This window comes from Malaclemys terrapin, chromosome 1 (genome assembly GCF_027887155.1).
Source record: "Malaclemys terrapin pileata isolate rMalTer1 chromosome 1, rMalTer1.hap1, whole genome shotgun sequence".
Lineage (NCBI taxonomy): Eukaryota > Metazoa > Chordata > Testudines > Emydidae > Malaclemys > Malaclemys terrapin.
In genome coordinates this window covers 167,461,390-167,483,739 of record NC_071505.1, presented here as the reverse complement: position 1 = coordinate 167,483,739, position 22,350 = coordinate 167,461,390, and the positions used below count along the sequence as shown (strand labels likewise).

At 41.6% G+C, this 22,350-nt stretch overlaps 1 protein-coding gene across 2 annotated transcripts in view; it reads left to right on the top strand.

The window, feature by feature from the left end:
* The window catches only part of POU2F1 (POU class 2 homeobox 1), a 188,669-nt gene that overhangs the window by 105,894 nt on the left and 60,425 nt on the right, over positions 1-22,350 (top strand). The window contains exons 3-6 of one of the 2 annotated variants that reach the window (XM_054046402.1): positions 8,311-8,411; positions 11,582-11,635; positions 13,255-13,374; positions 15,197-15,376. In XM_054046402.1, the coding sequence (XP_053902377.1) occupies positions 8,311-8,411; positions 11,582-11,635; positions 13,255-13,374; positions 15,197-15,376 (455 nt within the window). The remainder of the gene's footprint in view (positions 1-8,310; positions 8,412-11,581; positions 11,636-13,254; positions 13,375-15,196; positions 15,377-22,350) is intronic. The other variant, XM_054046408.1, reaches the window with a different exon arrangement.

Genomic DNA, 22,350 nt, shown 5'->3' with positions numbered 1-22,350 from the left:
TGGTACCAAAGAAGCCGTCTTGGGCTCCGACCACACTTCCCTCAAAGTGCTGGAAACTCACGGTACCATCAGTGCCTTTGACCATCATCACCTCGGTGCAGACCACAGACTTGATACCGATAATACACTCAGTACCCCAGGATTTCTGTTTTCCTCAGGACCTGGCTGTATCTGAGACACCTAGTTCTCCGCTGCTTGGCTCTGATGTGCTGTCAAGATCTCCTGAAGGTCAAACAGTACCAATGGTTTCACTTCAGATCTCTCCAGATGCCCCACCATTCCAGAGCGATTTATAAGAAGAGGATTCTAATGAAGACCTTGCCTCAGTGTCTCAAATATCAATTCAGGGTTCTCCCCCTCACCCCTATAGAGGCCCCTTTCCAGAAGTCTGAGACTATAACTACTTGTGGCACAAGATTACTATCATACTCACTGGTATGGGTGCCGCCCCCTCCTGCGCCTTATACTTCTCCCTGGCCATATTGGGACCGTTGGGCAGCCTATCACCATCAGGGCATTGAGCACAACCTGTTGCAGAGAGAGGCAACCTGCATCACCTGCTCCCTCCAGGAGACCTGACCCTCAAGATAAATCCTTTGAGGAGCAGGGAGCTAGAACCAATGAGGTCGTCTCTCTGTGGCCAACATCTCATTTTCAACTCCAGATGAAGCTGTCGTGCCTCCTCCGCCATCCTTGGCAGATGATTTTAAGCAGTTCCAGATCTGATCAAGAGAATTGCTGACTCCTTACAGATCTCTCTTGAGGAGGTTAAAGAACCTCATCATAAGCTGCTTGATATCCTCCATTCACCCTCATCTACCTGCATAGCTTTGCCCATAAACAAAGCCCTTCTGGACCCAGCAAAGATCACACTCCAGCTACTATTCTGCCTACATGCAAGAGAGTGGATAAGACACATTATGTCACAGCAAAGGACTCCACATTTTTATTTTCTCGTCCTCACCTAACTCTTTGGTACTCAACGCAGTTAATATACGTGGAAGGTAGCACAAGTGTCTGGACTTACTGGGTAGGAAATCTCATTCCTCAGCTTCCTTACAATTTAGAATTACCAATTACCACATGCTAATGGCAAAATGTTATCACGTAAACTATACCAAACTGAACTCTTTTTGTTGACCACTTACTGGCAGAGCACGGAACACAGAGCAATTCCAGGCAATTATTACAGAGGGCCAATTACTTGCCGGGACATCTCTACAAGCCTCTGTCAATGCTGCTGATACTGCCTCCCATTCGATCACTACAGCAGTAGTTATGAGACAGGCTTCCTAGCTCCAACTCTCAAGATTTCCAAAAAAGGTCCAGAATACAGTGGGGGAGCTTCCTTTTGGTGGGTTTGAGTTGGTTTTGAACAGCATAGATGAATCTATGGTTCATCCCTACGGACTCTAGGGCTGCCTTGCATTTTATTGGTATCTATATAAACACACCTACAAGAGGTAGCTCATTAAGTCCCAGATGGCTCAGAGGCCTGCTCTGCTCAATTTCTTACCTCCTAGGAGCCATGTGAACCGCATCAGAAGAGACCCAGATTCCAGAGAAGGAAACTGTCCACTTCTCAGCCTTCCACCTTGCACCCTTCCACCTCCAAGCAGCAATTTTGATGGGCTAGTTGGCCTGAATTACTGTCCTCATCATCTGCACCAATCCACCTACCTTCTTCCCTTTGGCAATAGTCTTTACCACTTATGGCGGGCTTGGGAGACTGTCACTGTAGATAAGTGGGTTTTGGAGATCATCTCCATAGGATACACCATCTACTTGACTACACTTCCACAAATCCCCCTTCCCTGTACCTCTTTAAGGACCCCTCTCACAGGACCTTGCTTCATCAAGAAATAGACTCTTATACGCATGGGAGCTATAGAACCAGTCCCCATGCAGCACAGAGGAAAGGGGGTTTATTCAAGATATTTCTTGACCCCAAAAAAGAGTGGAGTTTGGAGACCCAGCCTACATTTGAGGCTACTCAACATCTGTGTGAAGGCACAAAAATTCAAAATGGTGACTCTTGCAGCGATAATAGAGCAAGGGGGTTGGTTCTTAGCCCTCAACCTTCAAGATGCATATTTCCATATAGCAATCCTTATCCCACAAACAATACCAATGTTTCACTGTTGGTCAGGGCCACTTCCAATACCAAGTGCTCCCCTTTGGCCTGTCATCTGCCCCGAGGATCTTTAGAAAGGCATGTCAGTAGTAGCAGCACAGCTCAATAGGAAAGGTAGTATTCCTTTACCTGTACGATTGACTGCTAAAAGGCCACTCCTTGGAACTGACATCTCGGGAAACTTCTGAGGCCACAGATTTCTTCCTTGAATGGCCTGCAATTAAACATTCAAAAATCCATTTTGACTTCTGTGCAAAACTTCATAGGGGCACATCTCGATTCAGTAACAGCAAGAGCCTACCTTCCTCTGCACAGATTTGTGGCCCCAACACAATTCAGCTCAGTCCCCAAACTCTGATAAAGAACTGTCTTCAGTTTCTGGGGCACATGGCAGCCAGCACCTTCATCATAGAACAAACAAGACTCCTAATGTGCTGCCTTTCAAGGGTGGCTCAGAACTGTTTATTCACCAAACAGACACAGTTTAAATATGCTTCTTTCCATACCCACCTGCATAAAACAATCCCTCAGCTGATGGAAAGACCCATCGCAACGTGTGTGCAAAAGTCCCATTCGTGTATCCTCCCCCAACAGTCATCATAGAATCATAGAACTGGAAGAGACCTCGAGAGGTCATCTAGTCCAGTCCCCTGCACTCAAGGCAGGACTAAGTATTAGCTAGACCATTCCTGACAGGAGTTTGTCAAACCTGCTCTTAAAAATCCCCAATGATGGAAATTCCACAAAGTCTCTAGGTACTTTACTCCAGTGCTTAACCACCCTGACAGGTAGTTTTTCCCAATGTCCAACCTAAACCTCCCTTGCTGCAATTTAAGCCCATTGCTGCTTATCCTATCTTCAGATGTTAAGAAAATTTTTTTTCTCCTTCCTCCTTGTAACAACCTTTTACCTACTTGAAAACTGTTATCTCCCCTTTCATTCTTCTCTTCTCCAGACTAAACAAACCCAATCTTTTCAATTTTCCCTCATAGGTCATGTTTTCTAGACCTTTAATCAGTTTTGTTGCTCTTCTCGACTCTCTCCAATTTGTCAACATCCTTCCTGAAATGTGACGTCCAGAACTGGACATGATACTCCAGTTGAGGCGTAATCAATGCAGAGTAGAGTGGAAGAATTACTTCTCATGTCTTGCTTACAACACTCCTGCTAATACATCCCAGAATGATGTTGGTTTTTTTTTGCAACAGCATTACACTCTTGACTCATTTAGCTTGTGGTCCACTATGACTCCACGATCCCTTTCCACAGTACTCCTTCCTAGGCAGTCATTTTGTATGCATGCAACTGATTGATTGTTCCTTCCTAAATGGAGTACTTTGCATTTGTCCTTCTTGAATTTCATCCTATTTACTTCATACCATTTCTTCAGTTTGTCCAAATCATTTTGAATTATAATCCTATACTCCAAAGCACTTGCAATGCCTCCCAGCTTGGTATCCTCTGCAAACTTTATAAGTGTAATCTGTGTGCCATTATCTAAATCAATGAAGAAGATATTGAACAGAACCAGACCCAGAACTGATCCCTGTGGGACCCCACTCGTTATCCCCTTCCAGCATGACTCTGAACCACTGATAACTACTCTGGGAACAGTTTTCCAACCAGTTTTGCACCCACCTTATAGTAGCTCCATCTAGGTTGCATCATAATGACAGACACCGCTCTGCTAGGCTGGGGAGTTCATCTAGACACTCATGCGACCCAGAGCAAGTGGACATCGCAAGAGACTGTGCAATACATCAACCTCCTGGAACTCAGAATGGTTGGGTAGGCCTGTCTCTAGTTTCTACCACTTATCAGGGTACATAACACATAAAGGTTATGATGGACAACTTATCATGCATGTTTTACATCAATCACCAAGGAGGAGCAAGATCTCCCTCCCTCTGCACCAAGGCTGTCAAGCATGGAAATTGGTGCATACAGAACCAGATCATCACCACAGCAGCCTACCTTCCAGGGGATAAGCATATGACCATGGATACACTCAGCAGGCACTTCTTCCAAGACCACAAGTGGGAAATAGACCCCAGCACATTATACCACTTATTCTGTCAATGGGGCACCCCGCAGATAGATTTGCTCACCACAGAATTAAACAAGAAATGTACCCAGTTTTGCTTGAGAGGTGGACTGGGTCACCAGTCCTTGGGGGGGGGGGGGGGGGGGGGAGGATGCTTTTCACCTTCATTGGTCAGCTCTCTTGTACGCATTCCCATTGACTCCTTTAATAACCAAAGTTATGTACCAAATAAAAACAGACACAGCCAGAATTATCCTAGTAATTCCAATCTGGCCCTGACAGATATGGTTTCCTTACCTGATTCAGCTGGCCATTTGCTCACCACTCACTCTCCATGTCGCTCCTCATCTCCTGGTGAAGACACGCTATGCTGATGGGAGACTGTGCTCCCATCAGTATTATTATTCCATCTCAGCAAGAAGTGGAAGCTATGTCGACAGAAGAGTGTCTCCCGCCGACATAGCGCCAGTGTGGACAGCACAAAACTTGCACTGGGAGGGGGAGGAGGCCCTTTTACATCCCTGAGCAACAGAAGTTGGATCAACATAAGCGGTAGTGTAGACCTGCCCTAAGAGTGGTTCACCTGCACAGTGCTATATAACAGTGGCATGGGGTATGAGGCTGACTAGCATACATATGCGGGCTGAACGGACACTGCTATGAAAAATCTCTGATCAAAGGTGCAGGGGGCACTAGCACATCTTGAATGGAGCACCCGTAGTGGGGCATACCTCAAAGAACCACAGTTACTACACAGGGTGAGTAACCATTTCTTTTTTTTAAAAGTTCACTGGATAATAGTGTTTATTTTTAAGGCTTTTTTAATATTTTTATTTAATTCACTTTTCACAGTTGCAGGAAATTATGAGAGTGTTAGACAATAAATAATTAATGACAGTGGACGCTGAGATTCAAAAAGGTAAAGCTTTATAACTGTTAAAACACAAGTTGTCATCAACATGTATCAAAATATACAAAGTAAATATCCTTAAATCAAATTCTAGTAAATTCTCAAGCAGCATTTTTCTTACTTTACCTAACTGTAAATTTCTATTATTATCAATGGAAATATTTTTTCATCAGTATGTTGAAATTGATGTTTACAGACATTTACCAATAAAATCTAATCCTCCCAAGCCTAACTGTATACCTCCTTGATTTTCCTGAACATAAGCCATATTTGCTTTCATGGATTTTTAAAGTGATGCCTAAGTCCCATGATATAACAACTGCATCTCTTTCATTTAGTCGATAACCCAGATTTGCTAGCCATAATTTTTAATCTGAATAAGATGCGGCCCTGGGGGGGCGGAGGAGGGTATTCAGTGGTGGTGTAGCTGTGTCAGTCCCAGGATATTAGAGAGACAAGGTGGGTGAGGTATATCTTTTATTGGACCAACTTCTGTTGGTGAGAGAGACGAGCTTTCGAGCTACACAGAGCTCTTCTTCAGCTAAATACAAGGTCGAACAGATTAGCATAAGTAGTTAGCACATATTCTAAGGGACCATTCAAGGTGAAGTGGCTGGTTAATATCACTGTAGTCATAGGACAAAAAGGGGGGCTAGTGGATTAGGGATTGTTATAGTAAGCCATGGGCAGTCATGCATTGTGTGAGCACCTATCCATCACCAGTAGACAAAATCTGATAGCTTTTAGGATGAAGCAGTACAGTGATCCTACTGAAATTTCCTCCAAATCTAAATATGTTGGTCTTTTCTCATTTTGGTCACCCCATTTCTTAGAAGATTAGGGTAATTATAGGCCTGTCATTCTGACATCAATCCCAGGCAAGATAATGGAGTAGCTGATACAGGACTCGATTAATAAAGAATTAAAGGAGGATATTATAATTAATGTCAATCAACCCGGATTTATGGAAAATAGATCCTTTCAGATTAACTTCATATATTTTTTATGAGATAAGTTTGCTTGATAAAGGTAATAGTATTGATGTAATATACTTAGACTTCTGTAAGACATTTGACTTGGTACCGCACCACATTTTGATGGGGGGAAAAAAACTAAAAAGATAAGAAATCAACATAGTATATTTTAAATACATTAAAACTGGCTAACTGATAGGTCTCAAAATGTAATTGTAAATCAGGAATCATATCAAGTGGGTATGTTTCTCAGAGTCCCACAAGGATCGACTCTTGGCCTTACACTATTTAACATTTTTACCAGTTACCTGGAAGAAAACACAAAATCACGATTGATAAAGTTGGCAGATGACTCACACATTGGAGTGGTAAATAAGGAAGAGGACAGGTCACTGATATGGAGTGATCTGGATCACTCAGTAAGCTGGGCTCAAGCAAACAATATGTATTTGAATAACCTAAATGTAAATGTATACATTTAGGAACAAAGAATGTAGGCCATATTTACAAGATGGGGGACTCTATCCTGGGAAGCAGGGATTCTGAGAAAGATTTGGTGGTCCTGGTGGATAATAAGGTAAACATGAGCTCCTAGTGTGATGCTGTTGCCAAAAAGGGCTAATGCATCCTTGGATGTATAAACGGGAATCTTGAGTAAGAGTAGAGAGGTTATTTTACTTCTGTATTTGGCACTGGTGCAACTGCTGCTGGAATACTGTGTCCAGTTCTGGTGCCCACAGTTCAAGAAGGATGCCGATAAATTGGAGAAGGTTCTGAGAAGAGCCATGAGAATGATTAAAAGATTAGAAAAATATGCTTTATATAGTAATAGTCGCAAAGAGCTCAATCAAAGAGAAGATTAAAGTGTGATTTGAGTAGTCTGTCGGTACCTACATGGGGAACAAATATTTGATAATGGGCTCTTCAGTCTAGTATAGAAAGGTATAACATGAGCTGATGCCTGGAATTTGAAGCTAATTAAATTCAGACTGCAAATAAGGTGTACATTGAGAGTAATTAACCATTAGAACAATGTAGCAAGGGTCCTAATGGATTCTCCATCACTGGCAATTTTTAAATCAAGACTGGATTTTTAGAAAAAATATGCACTAGGAATTTGTGAAAAATCTATGACTCGTGTTAAAGAGGAGGTCAGATTAGATGATCACAGTGGTTCCTTCTGGCCTTGGAATCTGTGTTGTATCATCTGCTACAGAACTTGTATGCAATTTTATAAATTGGAAATATCCTTTCCCATAGTCACCAATAGTGGAGGAGGATGTTGTAGTGGGTGGAAATAATATCAACAGTGTACCAAAATAGTTGTCTACAATACTTATTCTATTGCCTTCACGTAACATGGAGGAATGATTTCTGAAACCACAGTACAGCTGTTTTTTTAGCAGAAGAGAAAAGCTTTGACAATATCGTGGAGAAAAGTTTCCGATACTTTTCATTTCTCTCAACCAGATGTGCCAGCATTAGCTTTTGGCCTTTTCCTTCTTCCAGGCCTGGGTAGGAGAAGAGTGCAAAGAGGCAATCAGTTCTAAATTATTTCAAAGTGGATAAAAGATAATAGAACAAGAGCAATCTAGTGTAACAAGTCTTCTGCACAAATATTCATCGGAACACTGGTATATAGTTATCAGAAGGACTATGTCCCCATGTTCTAATGCACATGTGGCACTACCATTTCCCTGTTGCCTTCTCCCCTCACCCTTCACTTTCTTGAAAAGAATCCTTTTTTTCCTTAAATGCATTTAAGCATGAAGCGCTTTGAGATCTACTGATGAAAAAGAAATAGGGATTGTGTTATTACCACTGTGATCCTTGTTTTTTGCAGAAGTCTGAACTTCAAAATTGCCATCAGCAGCAAGCTGTTAGGTAGAGGGTACTTGCAAAACTGAACTATGATCTTAACCCTAGGCACATACAGTTATAGAGCATCCTGTTGTGAAACCATTGTCAGCACTGATAGAGCAGGGTGATCAAGATGATAGGCATTAAGGGGGTTATGAAATTGCTTACGTTTAACTGGCTCAGAGTATATACTAATTGCTGGGAGTGACAGTGCTGCTTTCATTTCTGGGGAGACTCAAACCCTTGTTGTTATTGGAGGACGTTTCATGGAATTAAGAGTTAGAAGTCCAGAGTAGCAGGAGACTTCAGCAAGAATTAATTAAAAATTTCTTAATATAATTTCTTTGAGTCCTGTTCAACAGTTTTGTAATTTCTTCTGCCTCTACAGGCACACAGACAAATGGCCTGGACTTTCAGAAGCAGCCTGTGCCCGTTGGAGGGGCAATCTCTACAGCCCAGGCTCAGGCCTTCCTTGGACACCTTCATCAGGTAAAACCAAGACACTTTTTAAACTGGAGGTGGTTTGGGAAAGAAGTGGATGGGGAAAGATTCCCACCCCCACCCTCCCACCCCCCCATACAATTGGCAGCTGAATCCATGAGTAGTGTAGGGGAGCACTGTCATCCTGAGTAGGATGTGAGATTTTTTTTTCTGCCTGCTAAATGTTAGAGGCTAGTCATGAATTATTGTACTGATCTGTAGCCCACATATCAAATACACTGAGAATTATTATTGGGAAATAGCTCTTTTGGGAACTTTTAGATAACAGATGCCACCACAGGGCCATATTGCAGATGAGAGTACCTATAATTAAAACACCATATGTCTTTCATAGTTCTTTCAAAAATCTGAGAAGGGCATAGGAAATAAATACTCTGAAACTGTACAGGCCACTGGGATTTAATGCTTACTCCTCTTTGGAAAAGTGTTCATTAGAATCACAGGTGTCCAAAGACAAGGCCAGAATTGGTCTCTTCTCTTAAGAATTATATTTGCCCAATAACTGTCCCAACATGGACCTGGAACTTGTCAATACCTAGTTAAAGAAAGGAGAAGTGATAGGGCTACCAGTACAGAGTTCAAGTCCTCCTGTTGCTTCCCATGCTCAAGGAAAGCTTAAAATTATGGAACTAGACAAGCATATATTTCTACAAATTTCAGAGTCATTTTTAGGAAGATTTATTTCATGGAGTTGTTTTCCTTAGGATATTCAGGCTTCTATTTCCCTTAATTGCTTCTCTACAGCCCCTATTCTTACGGAGTCAAAGTTATACTTCAGAGGTAAGGTGTCTGATCACACTTAGGGTCTGAGAACAAATGTCTTTCCCTTCCCTGGCACCAAGTTTAAACTTAAAATTACTGGAAATAATTGGCTGACCCCATGTGTTCAGGGTCTGGGGTTACACAATTGTTATGGTATAATTGAGCTACTCAGGCTTTTATGTTCACTTTTAAGAGTGCAGAACTTCCATTTTATTGTACTGAGCATTCAGTACTTTTTTGTCACAAAATTATAATTTTCCCAAGGATAGAGGTTTACCTAGGACCTGTGGAATAACAGTGTGAATGTTTGAGTACACTGAACCAATAGGCTGTTGGAGAATGCCTTTCTTGCACACTTCGCTCTCAGTACCCTGAATGTGCGTGTCAGTATGGTATGCAAATTCAGGAGCTCTGAAGGTCTTTTGTGTTTCCAGAATAGCTTGTTTTAATGTTCATTTGTCATATGAACTTACCTGAAATCAATAACTTTTATCAGTACAGTATTATGTCACCTTGCCCTGAAAAGTATTTTTAAAAAGTTGCTAAGACCATAACTTTTTTTGTGACTATGTATGCTGCATTTCTTGAATCTCAAGTTTCAAGAAATCTCCAAGCCTTCTTTTGATGCATCCAGACTGGCTACCACCTTAGATATGAACTATTAGCATCTTCTGTTATAGCGACAAAGAGTCCTGTGGCACCTCATAGACTAACAGAAGTATTGGAGCATAAGCTTTCGTGGGTAAATACCCACTTCGTCAGACGCATGTCCATTATAGGAATTCTTAGTGGTGACAGCTGTGATTACTCTCAAGATGGAGTGCTTTACATCTGACCAATGCCAAATACAATACAAGGTGCCATTCAGAAACTGTCTTCTAAAATACTCTAATAGGAAAGTGTGTGCATAGGGGGATGGAGATGGGTGGTGGGGAGAGAGAACAACACAATCTATGTTCAAGTGTGTGCTGGCTGCACTTAAGAGACTTAAGTTTGTAAGGTCAACCTTTAGTGCTGAGAGAGGTAAAATAATTATATCCAGGCTATTTCACTAGGACAGCGGTTTGATTAGGCTGTTTGGGCTATATGTTGTTGAAATCTCAGAACACAACAGGCAAGGCAAATTAAACTTAACTTCTAGAGATGAACTCTGTTTGGCGACAGGAAATGCAGAAAATCTTGTAGAATCCCACCCAGGAAGGTATGAAACACTTCAAGAGATGGCTCTGTAAGGTCAGAGCTGCCACAGCATGGAATTTTTGTATCTGGATCTGAATTAAAGCTCTCCAACCCACATAGAGCCAACAGGAAAGCAAGTATAGTTAAATATGTTACCACTCTCATGCAACACATCTCAGTATAGGGATGTCTTCCTTTTCTTAAAGGACAGCATGCCACATTTGATTATTTGTTTTTCTTGTACTCATTATGTGTTTCCTGGTTCCCAGTAAAGCAGTGGATTTCAAGCATGGTCAGTGATGAAATATTCTACAGGCTATAATCCTGCCCTTTGGAAGAATTGGCAATTACGTAACATTCTTCCTTCGTAGTAGGAGTGATGCTGATGATGGTAACATGAAGAGGGTTATTAAAGCTGACTACAGTGTATGAGCGTATAGTTTGTGGTAATAGGAGAGAGAATCTTTTTCCTGTTCATAATATTTTGTCTCTATCTTGCTCTTAAAAATCCCAAGTTCTGGAATGTTGCTTTCATTTCACTTTCCTGCCTCCTGCGTGCCCTCCTCCCTCTTCCCCGCCCCCCCCCCCCCCGCCCCCCAAACGCTTTCTTGGGAGTATTGGACCAGGTCATCAATCTCAAAAATTGAATTTGAGTTTGAGTACACGTCAGTCAATGCTGCCCTTGTTAAGGGTATCCCCGTCATCTGTATGTAATTTTTTTTTGCAGTGTTTAGGGACAGTGAGAGTGCTTGGTTGGTGGATTGATGTGTGAGAACAGTTTTTATGTGGTATATGAGGTTCCTGCTGCATGTGTAAATTCCCATTGTGTGATGTAAGGAATGTGGTGAATGCAGCGTGTGTATTTGGGGTAATGCCTATTCTGAAGTTAAGAAGTTGATTAATAGGGTTTTCATTTTAAGAACGTAGGAGATTTCTGCATAAAAATTATATTTCCCAAAGAAGACTCACCCACCCAAAAATGCTCCTTTCATAGTCATTCACATCAACATCCAGAGGTCCTAAACTGACAATCTTTTCTCAGTAAGAGGTGGACAGATAACACTGTGCAAGGTCCATATGGACTTGTGTCTAATATTTCTCAGCACTACCCCTACTTTCAGCTACTGCAGAATGTTTTAGGGGGTCTGTGTTTCATCTTTCAAAGCTTTATATGACTGTTCCTTCACTTCATCTCAGTTCTTTGCACTGTGTTGTAGGTCCAGCTCGCTGGAACAAGTTTACAGGCTGCTGCTCAGTCCTTAAATGTACAGGTAAGGACTGCTCCTCATTCTCCCATTCTCCATCAAGTATCTGTTTCATTAAAGATAAAGGCTGCGAGCTGTCCCCTTCTAATAACATTTGTTTGGGTTTGTAAAATAAGAGAGGTTGAGTAGTAATAGTTTCACAGCTGCAGAACAGATTGGGTGATGGTCAGCAGTAGGAGCTGGTTAATTCATTGGTGCTAATAATTTTGTGTCAGAGGTTAGTGAGCTGTTGTAAATAGTTCTCATGCTGCATTACAAACTCCAATAATCTCACATGTTCCTTGATTCCAGCCTTATTTTAATCATAGATTACTTTGCAAGCTGTGTTTGATAGGGGGCCAATGTAGCATTGATTTTTAAGGTTGCTGGTGTGGATCACTCGGGTTTCCTACAACATCAAGTAAATTATACCTAGTAATTTAAAAATAAACTGGGCTACTTGCTCCTCATTGATCTGCATGGTATAGCAAAGCATTCAAACTTTGTGTGATGCAGTATGCTCCATAGCATTTCAATCAACCTACTGCTTCCTTTCAATACAATATTCAAGCAACATGCCGAAAGGGGAAAGGGATGTAGTTTTATTGAAAACTGGTTTCAATACTGCAGTGTACTAAAGAACTGGGATAGTGCATTCCATGAAGCCAAATAGAACATGGACCCAGTTATATGTGATGATGCTTTAGAAAGAAGAGGAAATACAGTGATCTTCCTTTTTAAGAGAAAGGAGGCAGAAAATTGCCTCGGTTGCCATGGTAAACTTCCATCCCTGAGAGAGATGTTGGCAAACAAGCTGTATCACCAGTGCAGAATGTTTACAGTCCTATGCTGTAATTATCTTTCAGTGACTGGAAGAATTAATCAGAGGCTTTATGTTAATTAGCCTGCTCTGCAGTCCCCAAAACAGGTGGTGGAAAATATGCAAATCTATGCAGAATTTTAATGCTCTGCATAACCAGTTTTAATTACCATAAAACCCTCTCTTTCCTCTTCAGACACTCTCTTGCATTTCCTCCCTCATGGCTGCAGTATTCTCTTCTCCATTTTTAAAAAAAATACAAAAACTAATTTTAAGTAAAACACACTGCACAGCTATATAAATGCTTAATTTTTTATTTTAAGACGATTTGTGTTGGGCTTCTTGCTAGATTTAGTGAAGCATATGAGGGCATTTCAAACCAGTCCCCCATTTAGCTAGCATTCTGTTGACTGAATGTCCTTAATGCAGATGTTTGAAAAACATATACTGCCTTCACTCCATTGTTCTGGATTTTAGTCCGTGAATCATTTTAAGTGCTTTGTGGTGGGCAAATATTTTTTCTTTGTGGTAAAAAGTAGCATCATCTTCAGTGATGCTGCAGCAAACAAAGTGAGATCTGAAAATATTTCAGGTACAAAAGAACTGGGTGTTTTATTTTGTTTTAACCCTAAGCTGTGTTAGCTACACATGTTGGAGCAGTCATAGCTGAGATGGTGGGCAGAAAGAGCCATTTCTTAAACCCACTCTTAAAATGAACCCAAGGGCTTTTTGTATGCAGATGAAAGATTTTGATGTACAGTGTAGAGATAGTAGTGTACACATTAACATCTGTTTTACACTATAAAGAGTTATATTTTTTTCCTAGTCTAAATCTAATGAAGAATCTGGGGACACCCAGCAGCCAAGCCAGCCTTCCCAGCAGCCTTCAGTGCAGGCGGCCATACCCCAGACCCAGCTCATGCTGGCCGGAGGACAGATCACCGGGGTAAGGTTTACCCAAGAGAATTGTAGTAAGCCTCCTGTCTGGCAGTACTGCCATCATTCGCCATCCAATTAGAATCGCCCACCAACAGATAGTAGAGTGGCTGTCCAAGGTTACTGTCATTTCATTAAAGAGGAACTTTCACACAGGTGGCAAGGGGAGCGCGAACATTTTTATATAAAAAGCAGTCTGCTTGTCAGTAGTTCTTAGTGCCTGGTGTTTGGAGAAATTTGTATTACAATATTAGAATTTCTTGGTTCCTGTTCATTTTCTTCTATTTGACCCTGCAATGAAATCAGAACTCTAGGTTTGACATTAGACTGGTGTAGAAGTCATGGATATCAGGAAGTCAACGTTTTGACTTCACTGTGGGACCATATAGAAGCATGAGAGGGAAACACCATGTCAGAATGAGGGTACATGTGTAGCAAAAGTGATGGGAACTTTATTACAGTTTATATCCCCTAACTTTTTAAATATTTTGCAAAGGGCATAAAGTTTGTGTTCTCTGAGCAACTCGATCTTTAGAAATCATCAACGTTTTTGCTTATGCTCACAGAATTCAGCCCCTCCATTTAACCTGTCAGTCCTTATTTTTCTAGAGTTTTTTGTTTGTTTTAAATAGTAAAGTTTTTTTGGGGGGGTGGGAGTTTGGTGGTTTTTTTTATTTTTTAACAGGGTAGTTGTGCTTGTGAAATTGTTGCAGCCGCCAGAAGTGTTTAAAATTAATTAGAAGAACAAACTTGAGAGTGGATTGGTTTGGTTGGAGAGGTTATTTCCATTTCATCAGCTCTTCAGATTGAGGTTTTTGCCTGGAAATGGGGTATTAGGAGGTTATTCCATCAATGCATTGGGTCTCTGATTTAAATTGTTGGGTGATGTCACCTGCAAACTTGAATGGTGCCATGTCTAATTCAATCCAGTTTGCTGCAGAATCCTCAAAGTAGAATAGCTGTGTAAATTATCCAGGCCCACATTTAATGGGTTTTGTTTAATTTAATTTGTATTTTACTATTTTAAAGTACATTTGCTTTCAACAACAACAAAAATTACGCGGTGGAAGAAAGTTATTAAAACCTATTCTAAATAAGTCATTTTTGCTTTGTCTGATGAATGTCTGTGGTACTGAGACATTCAAGACTCCAGGTTTGTGTAGATGGGGATTGTATTAAATGTGGACATCAGGATTCATTTATATGTAAAGGAGAGACTAGCCACCTGTTTCATAGAGATAATGTGTGTTTGGAAGATGAAGGGATGTAAACTTGCCAACTCTATTCTGTTTAAAAAAAAAAAAAAAAAGGCAGATGGGAGGGGAGACTTGGAGTGAAACAAATGGAGCTCATATTCTTCACTTATATCTTAAGGCATAATGAAAATGATGGAATATGGCAGGGTTTCATGCTAATGTGAAGCAGCTGGGGTGTTATCAGTTCATTCAGTAGCCATAGCCAGCACTCCTGCTTTTCTTTCATCTGGCTAATCACTTGCTGTTCTGTTCGGTGTACATTTCCTTTCAAATCCTGTCAGGGCTGATTCTTTCTTTTTGCCTGCTAGTTAATTACCTTTTTGCATGAACCTTGGAGTAGAGCTGTGGAGAAGCTTGCGTGATTCCTCAGGTTCTGATTGCAGCATAACACTTAAAGTTTCAATGCTTCTACCAAAATTGTGCTGTAGGTTGATTGCTATGTTATGTTGAGTAGCCAGTTGCCCTTACATAAGGTGCCTAGGTTGGCCAATGTCTGTTACCTGATTAATAGCTGGTAGTTTGTAATGGGAATGATTCTTTCTGCTGTTAATGACTGTTTGTTCTAATTTTTTCTAGCTCACGTTGACGCCAGCCCAGCAGCAGTTATTATTACAACAGGCACAGGCACAGTTGCTGGCGGCTGCAGTGCAGCATTCAGCCAGCCAGCAGCACAGCGCTGCAGGCGCCACCATCTCGGCCTCCGCTGCGACGCCGATGACGCAGATTCCTCTTTCTCAGCCAATACAGATTGCACAGGTGAGAACTGGGGCTTGTGTGGGTTGAGGGAAGCAGTTTTAACCTGAAAAAAACACATCCACTTGTTCTTCAAGTGGCTTCTATATATTTTCACTTGTGGGATCACAGGCACCTGTGCCGTAGGCTTCCAGAATCTTGTGTTGAGCAGTGTCCACTGGGATCACTCATTCCTCTCTTCTTCTCACCCCATCATGGAGGACTTCAGGGGATCTAAAAAGGTGTGTCCCCAACTATCCCTCAGTTCTATTTCACTGCTTATGGTGCCACAAACTCCTGTCACACACCTTGTCCTCAACAGTTCGTTGTTTTTCACTTTCTTTCTTTTTGGGGCCTATTTTTGTTTGTAGTTAGTTTTTCTTAAGAAAGAGGGAAAAGAAACGATACCCACATGGAATGGGAATTGTAGGACCAACAAGAGCAGGAGGGTGGCCTTGTACCCCCACTGACCTGGAAGGCTCTTCATGCCAAGTCAACTATGTGCTGGACTTAACTCACCACACCGGCGGTGTGCTTCATGCCAGTGTCTCTAAGGTTCCTGGATCCATCGTGGTGCATCAGGTCCAGCATCAGAGATCCAGCACCCTTTGTCACTGGAGAACTGCTTGCCAAAATGATTCTGGTGTCTGGATCCATCCAGGTTGAAGTCTTGTACTGAGGGTCTGGCACCCTTACTTCTGAAGAACTCCTAACCAAAGTGGGTATGTGCCTGGCAGGAGTGACAGTGAAGTGGATCTGTCCAGGATGACATAGTCCACTGTGGAGGACCTGGCACCATTGATTCTGTGCTTAACATGTACAGCATGGAGGTCTCTAGATCCCTCCAGACATGAGTAACCAAATGTGGATCACAAGGTTCTCTAATGAAACCTGTTGCTGGCCTCATCTTCAACACGGAGGCCCAGTCTCTTGAAAATTATAGTTCCTAGCATGGCATATTCTATCTTGATCTGAGTAACTTGGCTGAATGGTATGCCGCGTCCTATAGTCTCCACACGCTGCACCGGCTGGTAGCACCACTTATTGTGCAGCTGTTTCTGAGCCCAGGTTTAAAAATTTTTGCTGACGTTTTCTTTGAAAATCTGTAGCTCCCCCATGCTTTGGAGCCAGGGCTTGAAATTTGGAAGTGGGGTCACAGATGTGTTTTGTTTTTTAGTTTTTTTTGGGGGGAGGGGTTGCTGCCTCTGTGAAAATCTGTCAACATTTGGGCAAGTTATCAGTGTTTGAAAAATTGCAGTTCTCACAGGCTCAGTAGACTTTTTAGATTTTAGCAGTTCAGTTCCCCAGAGATTTCATCCACACTTGACATATGCCAGCCTGGGGCTGGGCAGGACTTTCTCTACAGCTCTGGGCTGCACTAGGCTATCTTGGGTCTAGTCTTGGTCACTGAAACTGAGAGCCCAGAGACTTCTCTCCTATGTTTTCAATCACTCCCTGCTGACGATGGAGGAGGAAGCTGCCTGATTTGAATGCAGAGGGGAAAAGAGCCAGACCTGGGGGAGGATTGGAGGGAGTAATTTGGACAAAGAGCCTGATTGAGGTGGAAGGGGAAGATTGGGATTGGAGGCTTGCCAAGGAGTTTCGGGGAGAGAGACTGGGCCTGGGAGCCTGGTGTGGAGACTGGGCCTGTCTGCTGCAGGGATTGGGAGTGGCTGGGCATGGAGATTTAGACTGCAAATGAGTAGAGTGGGGGGAAACGAGATCTGCAAAAAGCTGGGGTGAATTGGAACTTAGTGGGCGAAGAGACCTTAAGACAAGGAGTTTGGGTGGGCAGATGGACAGGACACTAGCTAGGATGAGGAGTCTAGTGAGAAAATTAGGGATAGGGAATGTGGGGGAGGGGAGATTGGAGGACAGGTGATGAAGACAAACAGATCAGGTGAGCCAGGAAGGAGAGGGTAGGAGATTGGGACTGATTGAGTAAGGAGACTGGGGAAAAAGAGCTGGGGGTTGGGTGGAACTGGGAATGGCTGAGTGAGGAGACTAGGAGTCCAGATAGGTCAGACTAGGACTTGATGGGCAAGGAGAACGCGACTGGGTTGAAAAACTTGAGGAGTGGATATTGGGACTGGCTAGATGAGAATAGGTCTGGGATGAAGAGACGGAACAGAGACAGGTTGGAGGGGACTAGGTAGAAGAGGTCACACTTGGGGGCAATGGGCAGAAGAGTTTGTGCAAACTAGAGCATACTCCTCTCCCCACCGCAGAATGGGATCCAAGATTCCTGACACTCCCCATTCCTCTGCTATCAGCAAATATCTGTGAAACCCACTGACAGTGTCCCCTCCTCTTTTAGTACTGGTTGACATAGGGGATGAGAACCTACTACTGCTATCAGTTAAACCATAATCTGAAGTGGCAAAGGTCTGTGCAATGGATCTAAATGTTGCAACCCTGCTGATGACTCATGTGGGTGTCAATATGATGCCACATGATGGAATTTCTGGGTTTTTTTCAGTGAAAATTCAGGAACTTACATACAAAACTATGTTAAAAGAACATTATTAAGACTGCAAAAATAAACACTCAGAAATTAGGGGATGCCAGTATTAAGGTTTCCTTAGTGTGCATATGCATTATGATATAGTCTTTAATTACATGATTGCATACCACTTATTCTGCAGGACCCCGTCTCATTCAGTGCACAGGATAGTACTGCTCTGGTTGCGTAATAAAGGTGTCTGCTGTCTGTAGGACCCCTGCTTCATTTGTTGCAGAAGCTGGAAGGTGGTGGATAGTGAATGAGGGAGGAGATTGCAGGATAAGAAAGGACAATATTATGGTTAAGGAAGCTGAATGCTCCCCCTGCAGAACTGAATTCTAGAGTCTATCCTTGCCTCTGCCACAGAGTTCCTATGTGATTCTGGGCAAGTCACTTAAACCACATTTTTTGCAGGTGATCACTAACTGTTTCTCATTTTATGGGTGCTGAACTTGCGATCATGGGGACTGATTTATAGAAGTGCTGAGTACTCCCATTAACATCAGGTGCAACTCTGAACTGTGCTTTGAACATGTGAAGTGCTATATAATGCTAGGTACTCTGAAAAATTAGGTTCTAGGCATCTAAAATTGGGTACCAAAAATTGATGGGTACCTTTTTACCTTAATCTCTTTGTTCCTGAGTTCCCCATCTATAAATGTGGATACCACCACCACCTCATTTTACAGGGGTGCTATAAAAATTCAAGTTTGTGAAATGCTTAACTGCTATAGTGATGAGCACAATACAATAGCCCCTGTAGAAATTAATTCTGTGTTTAGAGGAGGATTTGAATAGTGTGCAGTAAATAAGACCTTCAGCCACACACTGACCAAGGAGGAAACAAAATATTGACTAGCTGCTCATCAATCAAGCACGGTCCATCTTGTGCACTGAATAAGGCCGCAGTCCTATGGAAGAAGTAGTATATGATCATGCAAGTAAAGACTGTATCATAGTGCATATACACCAGGGGATTGAATTTGGATTGCACAGGCAATCTTAATTCTGGCATTTTCTGACTGTTGACTTTACAATGAATGTTCTTTTAACATAGATTTTTGGCATGTAATTATAAATTAACTGCATTCTGTCCTCTTTAAAAAATGTAGGTGTGACCCTTGGCTTCCTGGTAAGATGAAAGTGCAGCCCTGTGTTGGGCATAGTTGAGAGACTCTGTGGAAAACTTGTATCCTCTACAGTTGCAGATGGATGAGGCCAGGCTCTCCATTCCATCTTGACACTGATCTGTAAACAGCACACAGGTTTGCTTATTTGCATTGCTATTGTAAACACAGAGTTGATTACCCAAATAGCCGACTGTTTGTTTTAATTGATGATTCTTGAATAATTGATTAACTGGCAGGTTTCTGCAGCAGGGGGATTACCGTATTTATTTTAATTAACTAATTGCACAAGCATGCCTTCTTTAATGTGCTCTGCAGTCAACACAAGCAATCTACTGCGGAGATATGGGTAAGATTGTTGGCGCTACTGCTGAACTGATGCAAAAGTACCACTAACAATTGTACCAAGTTTTGAGTACCTAGATACTGGGCCTTTTATTCGTCTTCTGTTGGGATCTGTGGTGAACATTTGAATGAAATAAATGTCAAAGAGGGAGAGAGATATTTAGGTTAGTACATGGGTTATAAGTAAGAGTAATGGTATGGAGCTCAGAGAACTTTAGATGGAATAGCTTCATCCTGGCAAGATCTATGTAGTCATGGAATAATCTCCTAAAGGAAGTGATGGAAGTCTCATCAAATTTGACAAAATATCATAAATTGTATACTCTACAAACCATCGTGTTGGCTGGTTGGATAGACTAGATGACCTACTAAGTGTTTTTCCCATCTAATTTTTGTTGTTCTCGAGCTGATGTAATACAAGCTTGCCATAGAGAAAAATGAGACCTGAATAGGAAAACATGATCAGTGGTTGTTTACTTAGTCATTAAAGTGAGAATTATAATAGTGCTATAATTACCTGAAAAATAAAACATATTTGCATTAGGAATAGACGTAAATGACAGAATTTGAATGAATCCGAGAGGCACATCTCTTCAGCAAGCTCTTCCAACCAGCATTACCAGCAACATAGCTAGGGTGAGGTTCCCAGTTCAAAGAAGGCTCAGCCAAGATGTTAGTTACCAAGAGGAGGATTGGGAGAATGGCACTGATTATATCAAGTTTCTATCTTCTCAGCTAAGATGACTCAAAGCAAGACTATTTCTCACCTATGCTCTCCTAACCCTCTGGTGGTTTGCAAGGTTACTGCCTGTCCTGGATTTATGATAGCTGGTTCATTATGCAGTTCCCATGATGTAGAGCTGCACCATAGTGGCTCCAATGGCATATGACAAAAGAAACTTGTCAAGTATTATAATAAATAAATCATCACTACTGTGTGTGTTTGAGCAGAGAGAGAAGAATAGAACAATACTACAAATCACATACTTCGTTGCAACTTCTGACATTGCTACATTGGCCACTGACATGATTTGTTTGGTGCAGTTTCCAGATTTTGTGCCAATTCAAATGTTACTATGTAACCTGATTTCCAAACAGTTAAATCCAAAAATACTGTTTTAATGCAACTTTAAGTTTGCACAATTAAGCATTCAAAAATGATGAAATGTGGAAATTACTATTGAAAGGGCAACCTTAACTCTTCATCCTGGCATTATAATGCAGTCTTAAATTACCTGAGTTCATACTATAAAATAGTACATACATTTTCTGTCCCATCCTTAAATTCCTGTATGTCTGAGATAAATTTATAAATATTGTAAAGAGTTTAAATGCCAAGGATGGAGAGGAATTATTTAGAGTGAGACCTGGAACTAGCATGATAGATGAGGCTAGACTGGGAATGAGATTTAATTGTCAAAGGGAAAATTTATGCCAAATATCTCAAACTCTCTGACATAAAGTATATTAGGCTTTGGAAGCCCTGTTGTTTGGAACTTTTAAAGCTATATTGGAAAAATAGAGTATATGCTGTAGGGAACAATCCTGCACTTGCAGAGAAAGAGATTGCATGACTAACAGATCTTATCCAAGATCATAGCCAGCCAAAAAAAAAGTAGGTGACTACTATACACTCTGTGGGGAGGTGCAAAGAAGAGCAGTCACAGGCTCCCAAACATCCTAATATATTTTTTCATGAGATGAACATAGAAAATATAATTGGGTCCCATCTACAGTTGCAAAGCTAAACTCTGTTAATCCACGTTCCCAAAGTACAGTAGTCTAGTTGAAGGGGGTAAAGCAGTTTGGGAACAAGATGAGCTTGAGTCCTGTCTGGTTTACACTTGTGTATGAAAAGTAACTCCACTGACATCTGTAGAGTTACACTGGGGTAAAACTGGTGCGAGTTGAGAATCAGATCTGTAATTTAAACACAGCTTACTCCAGTCTTCACTGAGACTGAACAGTGTTTTAAGTTAACCATGTCAACAGGAGCTTCCATATTTTAACTGAGTCTCACCCTTGCTAGATTTCATAGCATAGGCAAGAAATAAATCCATATGTTTTTTCTTACCTCTCTGCCTCTTGGATTCAGTGCTGTCTGTTTTGTTCTCTTCCTTCCCACCCTTTCTTTAAATGTAATGCTCCCCACTTCTGAGATCTCTGTTCTTGGTTCTTCCCCAACTCCCCTGAGGTGGGCTATCTGTTCTCTTTTCTGGTGTTCCCTGCACTCCTTTGTCCACACCCCCTTCTCTAGATTCTCTCCAGCACCTCTAATTGAGGGTCCCATTTCTCTCTCAGTTCCCAGGACCTCCCATCCTTTGGTCTCTCTTGATTTCTATTTCCCCTGGAGTGTCTTTTCCCAAGAATTTTTGGCTTCCTGCATTGCCCTGTAACTCTTCACCTCCTCCTTCCCCTGCATCTGCTCCTCACACCCAAGTGGTCTTGAGGCTCTCTCCATGGTGGTGATCTGTTCGGAAGTTGCTTATTCCTTTCTGTAACAGTAACCAATGGAGTCCTGGATACTGACCCCTGTCATGTGGCAAAGGTTTAACCTTATGTTATCCTGACCTATATCATGTGTCTGGGGCCAAGAAATAAAGATTTTTTTTTTTTACCAGCATTCCTGGATATCATAGCCTTATTAAATGAGGATAGAAATAAACTGAATCTCTGGCAAAATTGGAGCAAGCAAACTTGGCAGAGAACCAGAGGAGGTGGTTGCAGTGCTTCCAGAATTTCCTGAAAGCAAGTAGTGAAAATGGGATCACAATTTAAATACTGCAGTAAAAGTCTACAGTTGTATAACAGGCATCATTTAGTCAGTGCCAACTAGTGTTTATCTACCTCACTGGTAAATTGCATACTTGCTGACTTACCAAGAACAAGTTGGCCAAATGATGGCTAGGATGTGTTTGTAATGTAGACTAGGAACTCATTTCCATGTGTGCATACGTATATAGCCTTATAAGTGCACAGTTGACAAAATATCTATAAGAACTCTTGTTCCTTCGTTCCCCAAA